The following is a 9,773-nucleotide window of genomic DNA, read 5'->3' as shown; positions in this document are numbered from 1 at the left end:
CTGTCTGAAACGCTGCGTTTTAACGCATTTTGACGGAATTGCAACGGAATTGCAACAGAATTGCGTTGCAAGGCAACAGCTTGGGTTCGTGTGTACTTCCTGTCAGCTGATGACATTCACATACACTGCAACAGGAAATAAACTGGGACACATTTAGAATGTTTACGTTTAAATCTGTGTAAATGGTCTAAATATTTTTATATTCGTGACATCACGAATGGGCAGAAATCCTGACAGCTTGTTTCAAATGCAGAGTTTCTGAATACGGGCTGTGTGTATTTTCCTGTGAATTGAGTGTTTCGATAATTTCACAGTATTTATATAGGACAGGGGTCGGCAACCTTAACTATCAAAAGAGCCATATTAGGCAAAAAAAAAAAAAAATTGTCTGGAGCCGCAAAACATTTGCAGTGAGGTAGGGGCCACATTGAGGGGGGGGGGAAATCAGAGATTTCGAGAATATAGTCATAACTTTACGAGAAAAAAAGGCGTAATATTACGAGAATAAAGTCATAACTTAACAAAAAAAGTTGTAATATTACGAGAATAAAGTCATAATTTTACAAGAAAAAAGTTGTAATATTACGAGAATAAAGTCATAACTTTACGATAAAAAAAGTTGTGATATAACTAGAATAAAGTAATTACTTTACGAGAAAAAAAGAAAATAACACATAAAATTACTACTACTATATTACTATACATATATATACTAATATTATGATTTTATTCTCATAATACTATGACTTTTATTCTCGTAATATTATGACTTAATTCTCGAAATCTCAGATTTATTTTATTTTCCTCAATGTGGCCCTAATACTCGTACCGTCGTACCAAAGACCTACAACAATGATGAATAAAAATGAAAATGTAAACAAAAAACAGTTATTCATTTCCATTTTATAAAAATCCACAGGGAAAAAAACAACAGTATTTCAGACACAATAATGGACATGTGAACCTCGCACTGGTATCCCGATCGTAAGTTAGTTGATTGAGCCGAGTGAATCCGTAAGTGGCCGAGGATTGCCGAATCATCTGTCCTTACCCGGACTGCTGGAAGCGGCCGCAACAACGCCATGTTGGCGAAGACTCTCATCTCTGTGAGGAAAAAAATGATAGAAAACATACATGCCGAGGAGAAGAAGAAGAGGTAGATCTCACGAGTAAAGGGGAAGAGGGTGGGGGGGGATTTCAAGTCAAAGATATTGTGGCGATTATTATTTAATTTTTGAAAGAAACACGAAAACCGAGGAGAAGAAGAGGTAGATCGCCGAGTGGGGGGATATATTCGTGACATCACGAATGGGCAGAAATCCTGACAGCTTGTTTCAAATGCAGAGTTTCTGAATACGGGCTGTGCGTATTTCCCTGTGAATTGAGTGTTTCGACACTTTCACGGTATTTATATAGGACTTAAGCCTTCTTTATAATAAAAAACATGAAAATCTCACTTTTTTTTATAATATGGGACCTTTAAGTAACTATTTTGTGACATCACGAATGGGCAGAAATCCTGACAGCTTGTTTCAAATGCAGAGTTTCTGAATACGGGCTGTGTGTGTATTTCCCTGTGAATTGAGTGTTTCGATACTTTCACAGTATTTATATAGGACTTAAGCCTTCTTTATAATAAAAAAACATGAAATCTCCCTTTTTTATAATATGGGACCTTTAAGGTACATTTTGAACAGATACAAAATGTGTGATTAAGTTGCGATTAATGGTGATTAACTACTGACAATCATGCGATTCATTGCGATTGAATATTTTAATCGATTGACAGCCCTAGTTCTGAGAAAAAAAATATAATAAGTAACTATTTTTTTTCTTTAAAAAACTAATTTTTTAAAAAGGAAAAAAAACACAACAGTATTTCAGACACAATATGGACACGTGAACCTCGCACTGGTAAAAAAAAAATAAAAATGAAAATCTCACTTTTTTATAATATGGGACCTTTAAGTAACTATTTTTTTTCTTTAAAAAAATTAATTAAAAAAAAAACTATGGACTATGTCCTATGACCTCCTATATCCATTTTTTGATCTGAGCTGTACCAGTGTTTTTTTTTATAAATTTTTTTTATTATTATTATTCTTAATGTGTTTGTGAAAATAAGACAACCCAATAAACATATTAGAAAAAAAACAACAAAAACAGTATTTCAGACACGATATGGACACGTGAACCTCGCACTGGTATCCCGATCGTAAGTATAGTTGATTGAGCCGAGTGAATCCGTAAGTGGCCGAGGATTGCCGAGGATTGCCGAATCATCTGTCCTAACCCGGACTGCTGGAAGCGGCCGCAACAACGCCATGTTGGCGAAGACTCTCATCTCTGTGAGGAAAAAAATGATAGAAAACATACGTGCCGAGGAGAAGAAGAAGAGGTAGATCTCACGAGTAAAGGGGGGGGATTTCAACTCAAAGATATCGTGGCGATTATTATTTAATTTTTGAAAGAAAACCCGGATCCTTGTTAGAGGCTCCGGACGGGCTGACGGAGGGAGGCTAAACCTCCTCCAGCAGCGGCCCCATGAACAGCACCGCGGATCCGAACAGCGACGCTCCATGAGAACCACACACCGTGTTGTGTTGCTACTCAACCAGCTCACTTAAAGGGGATTCAGGGCCTGCTGCTTTCAACAGAATCTCCATCCATGTATGCGAGCTAGGCGTCGTTGTTTGTATCAGTATTTATTATTATTATTAAGGTATTATTTTATTATTTTTTTGCGATGAGTTTGCCACCGAAAGTGGTCCCAAAGCCCGCCGCCGCTGTCGCAGTCAGCGGACCTGGAGGTGGTGGTGGTGGTGGTCCCTCTCCGGCCAGCCAGCTGCGGGCTACCCTGGCTCTGCAGCCGGGAGCCCCGACGACAGCTCCTCCTCAGCAGCAGCCGTGCGCCGTGCAGCAGACACCTCAGTATCCTTTTGACTTGTGATTTTAATGCATTTAACTCCCCCCTTTGTAAAGACAGTGCTGCTGGTTTTATTAGCGGTAGATAACAGGAGGTTTCTGCGGGCTGATGGTGTGGTGTTGGAGAGAGAGAGCTGCCTGGGAGGGGAGGGGACAATCAGCTAGCTCAGGATGCTAACAGCTAGCTCATCAAAGCCGGTTGGCAAAGCTAACGGAAAATGTGTATGGGAATCACAGTGTGTAATTTAAACATAGCTGTCATTTAAAGATACTTGAATGCATTTAATGATAGAAGAAGGTGACATTATATGTGGTTGTAAGCGAAGCTCCCGTCCGTATGCAAAGCGACACCGGTTACCGGCTTTGTTCAGCCGTTGCTAGGTGGTTAGCAAGGTGCAGTAGCCTTAGTTACTGTGACCAACCAGCTACTAGCTGAATAGCCTCTATAGAGCTACTAGCAAGGTGCACAAGTCAGTGAATGCAATGTAAAGCTTCATCCATTTCAGGGTGGTGAAGACCTGGGGGCTGGTGTTAGCATGTACACTACAAGGCCTGGTTTATGGTGAATTATTGCACCTCCTTTTTCCTCCTTTTCCCTCCTTTTCACTTTTTTTGGAGAGGTGCTACTATGCACCTTGACAGGCCTGTCAGTGCCTCCTGGGCCGGTGAGCTCTTTAGGATGACAGCATGTAGAAATTAGCAGTTATGTAGAAATTAGCTGTTTTATAAAGTAGCTTTCCATTTTTTTTTTGACTGTTAATGACATTTGTTTTGATATGAACTGTTTTGTTAAATCACTATGAACTGATAAACTTGTTATCCCCAGAAATGTGTCTTCAAAAAATGCAGTTTTGTAGTCCATGCAGTAGTAAGTCAGTGAATGCAACGTAAAGCTTCATCCATTTCAGGGTGATGATGACCTGGGGGCTGATGTTAGCATGTGCACTACAAGGCCTGGTTTATGGTGAATTATTGCACCTCCTTTTTCTTCCTTTTCCCTCCTTTTCACATGACTTTAGCTTTTTGAAGAGGTGCTACTATGCACCTTGACAGGCCTGTCTGTCAGTGCCCCCTGGGCCGGTGAGCTCTTTAAGATGACAGCATGTAGAAAGTAGCTTTACATTGTTTTGACTGTTAATGACATGTGTTTTGATATGAATTACTATCAACTGATAAACTTGTTCTCCCCAGATATTTGTCTTCAAAAAATGCAGTTCTGTTGTCCATTTAGTTAACGTGGTGGGTTTGCACTGTCATTGCCCCTAAACACACCTTTACCTTTGAGTGTACATAGTGCCACACCAGTACCCTACTTTTTGCTGGAGTGAAGTCACTGTAGTGTGGTTATGTCACATCCTGTTTTATTTAGAGCATGGTGGCAGTAGTAAGTCAATGAATGCAACGTAAAGCTTCATCCATTTCAGGGTGATGATGACCTGGGGGCTGATGTTAGCATGTACACTACAAGGCCTGGTTTATGGTGAATTATTGCACCTCCTTTTTCTTCCTTTTCCCTCCTTTTCACATGACTTTAGCTTTTTGAAGAGGTGCTACTATGCACCTTGACAGGCCTGTCAGTGCCTCCTGGGCCGGTGAGCTCTTTAGGATGACAGCATGTAGAAATTAGAAAGTAGCTTTACATTGTTTTGACTGTTAATGACATGTGTTTTGATATGAATTACTATCAACTGATAAACTTGTTCTCCCCAGATATTTGTCTTCAAAAAATGCAGTTCTGTTGTCCATTTAGTTAACGTGGTGGGTTTGCACTGTCATTGCCCCTAAACACACCTTTACCTTTGAGTGTACATAGTGCCACACCAGTACCCTACTTTTTTTGCTGGAGTGAAGTCACTGTAGTGTGGTTATGTCACATCCTGTTTTATTTAGAGCATGGTGGCAGTAGTAAGTCAATGAATGCAACGTAAAGCTTCATCCATTTCAGGGTGATGATGACCTGGGGGCTGATATTAGCATGTACACTACAAGGTCTGGTATAATGGAAATTATTACACCTCCTTTCCCTCCTTTTCACATGACTTTAACTTTTGAAGAGGTGCTACTATGCACCTTGACAGGCCTGTCAGTGCCTCCTGGGCCGGTGAACTCTTTAGGATGACAGCATGTAGAAATGAGCAGCTAGAAAGTAACTTGACTGTTAATGACATATATTTTGATATGAAGGGTTTGTTAAATCATTATCAACTGATAAACTTCTTCTCCCAGAAATTTGTCTTAAAAAATGCAGTTTGTAGTCAATTTGTGGGTTTGCACTGTCATTGCCCCTAAACACACCTTTGAGTGTAAACAGTGATACACATGTACCCTACTTTTTGCTGGAGTGAAGTCACTGTGGTGCGGTTATGTCACCTCCTGTTTTATTTACAGCATGGTGGCAGTAGTGTGAGATAGAGGATTAGGTTGACGTCTTCCTGCCTGCCAGTGGCAGAGAGATGTGCCTTTTGTGATCTGACAGCCTCTGTTGTGGTTTGGCTGTGGGGTGTTATGTCTCAACCTGATTTCCTGCCGCCCACGATCACAGCCGCCCTGTGTTTCTGACATCTGTAAGGGACAGTAAGTAGCTGTTTATGGCAGGTGGAAGTATCAAAACCTGTCTTGCTTTACAGTGTGTTGTGATGTTTTTGAGTTGTCTGTGAGTTGGATGAGCAACGCAAACCCAACATAATGGTCTCTTTATTTGTTGTGCCATGTCCTTGATTGACTCTCCAGGCTTTTGAAATTTGTTTAACCTACTTTTAGCTGTATGATGTGATGTGCCTACCAGTTGGAGTACAGAACGGCATTTACTAAATTGATGTCTTGTTTAAGGGATAGGGATAAATAATAATGACTAGAATAATGGTAAATATTTCTCTTTTTAAAGTAGGAGATGTCACACCTCTTGGTCATACTTTCTGTATCTGGCTTGTATTTTGGTTTGTTCACTCTTGCTTAGCTTAGCTTTAAAAGTGATCCGTCTGATTTTGTTCTACATTATGGCATTTCTGACCCCTCTTAATGAAGTTGTGGGTATTGATCCAGTGATGTAGGAGTAACTGTGTCCCTGTTAAATGAACAAAGACGCACCTGTGGCAGACGGCCACCAGCACAATAAGATGGTTAATTCAATTCTGGTTGCTTTATATATATATTTTTTAAATGGCATTAAGATATAGTCCGTCTTTTTAACACCAGTTTGACCGAATGCATTCAGAGGTTTGAGATAATAATATCATGAACACAATTCAATTTAATCCAAAATATCCAATACTCTATAAGGTGTATATGATATTACGTCCCCACCTGTATCCATATGGGGATTGAAGGCAAATACACTAAACAATACACTGATGCCATGACAGTTTATCAGTTTCACCTAGCTAATGTACATTTAATTCAATCCAATGCAATGGCCATGCAATAAATCCTACTTTTAAGAAGCTGATCGTATTAGTTTTGTTGTTGAAGAGGTATTGTTTCAACTGTTTGGTCATTTTGTAGTTTGTGGTGCTGTTGAATTTCAAAATCACAAATATCCCCCCTGATGGAAATGTGGGCATTACAGTTGCACTTGTATAAACATAAAAAAATTTAAGAAATAGGACTCTCCAGAATAAAATTTTCTGGGTTTCGAAGCTTCGGTGATAAATATTCAAAGGTATTCGAAGCTTCGGGACAGTGCCGCTGTACACACACGCGCCTCTACACATAATAATCCGTCTAAGAATAACTAATAATATTTAAAGTTGAATATGAATAATGTTGTGGTATTATTCCTTATTTCACGGGCTATTTCAGGATTTATACTTTATTACATACAAAAAACTAAGCATTCGAATCCTGATTTGGAGGTCGATTACCATGGCAACGGTCGAAACTTCCAAGCATTCGGGTCAGCCCTAGTTAGAAAATAGAAATAAAGGTGTAAATTGGAAAAGTAATTGGATTATACTAAATGCCCATTGTTGAATGTCTTTCACTATAATAAAAGTCTGAGTTTTTTTTTTTTTTCTTGCATTATATAACCATCTGTAAAGTAGGTGGGAGTTAACAGAGAAAAGACAAATTGTTCCGACATCAAATGAGTGTCTTTGCAGGAAACTAGTCTGCTTTGTCCTGGGACCTCTGTGTAATTTCCAAGGTCCCCATGCTGGTCCCTGGATCCCGTTTTAGACAGCGCTGCATTTGATTTTCATGTCTATCTATATGAAAACAGACCCTGTGAGTGTCGCCACTTGTCTGACCTCTCACTCTCTCTCTAGACCTCTGAGGTCAGGAGTGATGGACGGAGCATGTTCCGCTCCGTCTGGCCAGGGCTCCTCTATGTATGGGAATTCCCACTTGGAGGATGTTGGCATGTGTGTTTGTGTGGAGTCCTGAGATGCACAGAGGTCCAGATAAGCATATGTGAGCAGTGTTGGGGGCGGGGGGAGGGCAGTTTGTTTCTGTTCCTGGTTGCCAGAGAAACACCCAGCGCATGCGTCTGCTGCTGCACTTGTCAGACAATGGCAGCGCTGCTTAGCATTCAGAGCGAGAGGCCAAGGTGGCGCTTCCCACCATCTGCCAACAAAAGGCCCAGGTCACCCAGCCTGCCTCAGCCCTCCCTCATTTCCTTCCATCCCCCCACAGCTCACCTCTCCCCACCGCCAGCCCAGCTGAGAAAACTGAGGGCTTCTCCCCCATTCCCCCCCGCCCCCCTGCTCGTCTCCCTGGGCACCCCTTTTTCCAACCCCCCAGCTTTTCACGGTCCAGCACTTTCATCTCTCTTTGAAGACGCTCACTCCTTTTTCCCTTTCTCACAACTTTTTTTTGTCGTCAAGGTTTAACAGGAACGTTTGGGCAAACAGATGACAGCATTGTGTCAATAAAGAGCAGTAAAAGTTTAATTCAACCTGCGAGCCAGGCATGCCGTCACAGCCAGCGTTAAGTTCTGAGATATCTTTTACGTAACGTATGTACCCAGCTGGTGGGTCACACAGCACCGTGGTCCTGTATTTTAGGACAGGTGTGTGCAGCCTGCATGAGAAGATATTCTCATGAGCATACTCACCGTGGGCTGTTATAAATAAACTGCTGAGTTGTTATGAGCCAGCATGCAGGACTGTTCTTTCCAAGGAGGGAGTGGCCTGTTGAGGAAGACATTCTGCACACTGTCAGAGCTCTGCCGGCGTTTTCATCTCAAGTGACATTTACACATTATTGTGGCCGTTTTTTTTTATACGCAATCTTGAATCAACACCTGCATTTACTCTAGAAACTTTTTTTTTTTTAAATGCAACCAGCAATTGTTGAAAAACTGAGATTTTGTGATTATACTCCCATTGCTTTCAACTGTTCTTACAGTACTCAGTATTTGCAGTGAACTCTGTGTTTGGAGATCCATCCCACCCACACCGGGATGCTGTGAGGTCGACAGTGGAGTTGAGAATGTTCATATCCACTTGTCAGCAAGTAGTGCTACACCATTTGCCAATATAGTGCTAATATTTGTGTCGGAGCATTATTACATGTACTGTTAGAATACACTGACTGCAGCCAAACAATTACGTGATTTGTGTGCAATTGAAACGGGTTAGTAAGTGCGGTACTGTAAACCGCAAAGCAACGCCGGTAGAGTTTAGTAACCATTTCTCTCAGTTGTCCCTGTTCCCTTGTTCTTGTTGGTGTTTTGGTTATTTATTTCAGTCCTCTGTTGTTCCACATTTCAGAAGAAATTGGCTCCCAGTAAGCAGGCGATATGTATTCCTGGCTGCTGTTTTCTGACTACTGGCCTGAGTTTCTGTTTCTGTTTCCCAGCAAATTCTACATTTCTCGGTCAGTGTGATTTGGCTCACGTAATTTCTCATCTGTGTCTGACACACAATTCCACAACAACACAAGTCATCATTACATTCCATCCATCTAATTCATATTTGCTCAAGTAGTTTAACAGAAGATAGCTGTCACTGGCGTCCACTATGGTCACTGAATAAATAACAGGAAGTGTTTTCACATTTTTTTAACGCACCTTGGCAGCGTTTCAGGGATACACAACAGCGTCACGGTTGCTAATGGAGTTTAGCCCTCCAACAAATATGCAGACTAGACATAATGTCGAAAGTTCCCATGTCTCTCTCAAAAGAACACAATATGTTTTGGTCTTTAGACATCATCATTTGGAGGAATGAGACCAGCAGACTGGACCTACACAGATTATAACATATTAGGACCAGCTTTCCAATAAATGGGAAGAGAAGCCCTCTCAGCGCAGGGCATGTGTAACCGTCTCAGGCTTCTCCATGTCATCATCATTTCTTTATCGTGATCAAAGTCCTTTTTAATTGAAACCCAAATAAGAGGGCAATTTGAACTTTATTCATTCCTGTAAGAGCCGGTGGTATTTTTGGTATTTACATTTGTTTCTGCATCTACCTCCTTGTTAAAGTGCAGATTGACTGCCTGTTTCCCTAATTTTAAAAACCAATCACAGTTTACGCTGCAGAAATCCAGAGCTATTGTTGCTTAAGATTTGGGTTGTTATGCTGTGTTCAGACCAAGAGAGAAGCGAATTTTCGCCTCGCTTCACTCGCGCGAGTTGAACCGCCGGTATCATTTGTGTACATTCACGCTAGACGTGCCAGAGAGGAGAAGGCGCTTGTCTCCATAGCAATTTCCGCCATCAAGTGGAAGACATAACCACTGGTGTTGCTTTGTACATGTTGTGGAAGTCCCAGATATGTCGGAAAACCCAACGCTGTCGTGTCTGGGCTCATAACATCTGCCGTTGGCGAGCTGTATTCACATACAGTGCCATTGCACTGACTGTATCTAGCAAGCCACACGTCGCTACTGCGGTATGAACCCAAAAT

General features: G+C 41.3%; 1 protein-coding gene across 22 annotated transcripts in view; it reads left to right on the top strand.

Moving 5' to 3' along the window:
• The first annotated feature begins 2,269 nt into the window (after positions 1-2,269).
• Positions 2,270-9,773, top strand: part of eif4g3a (eukaryotic translation initiation factor 4 gamma, 3a) — a 67,478-nt gene continuing 59,974 nt past the window's right edge. For 11 of the 22 annotated variants that reach the window (XM_037778758.1, XM_037778784.1, XM_037778741.1 and 8 more), the window contains exon 1: positions 2,271-2,931. In XM_037778758.1, the coding sequence (XP_037634686.1) occupies positions 2,747-2,931 (185 nt within the window). In that variant the 5' untranslated portion in view covers positions 2,271-2,746. Of the gene's footprint in view, positions 2,932-9,773 lie in introns of all 22 variants that reach the window. The other 11 variants (XM_037778734.1, XM_037778699.1, XM_037778707.1 and 8 more) reach the window with 2 other exon arrangements.

Source organism: Sebastes umbrosus, chromosome 1 (genome assembly GCF_015220745.1).
Source record: "Sebastes umbrosus isolate fSebUmb1 chromosome 1, fSebUmb1.pri, whole genome shotgun sequence".
Classification (NCBI taxonomy): Eukaryota; Metazoa; Chordata; class Actinopteri; order Perciformes; family Sebastidae; genus Sebastes; species Sebastes umbrosus.
The sequence above is the reverse complement of the archived record's forward strand: the minus strand, read 5'-3'. Positions and strand labels throughout refer to the sequence as shown.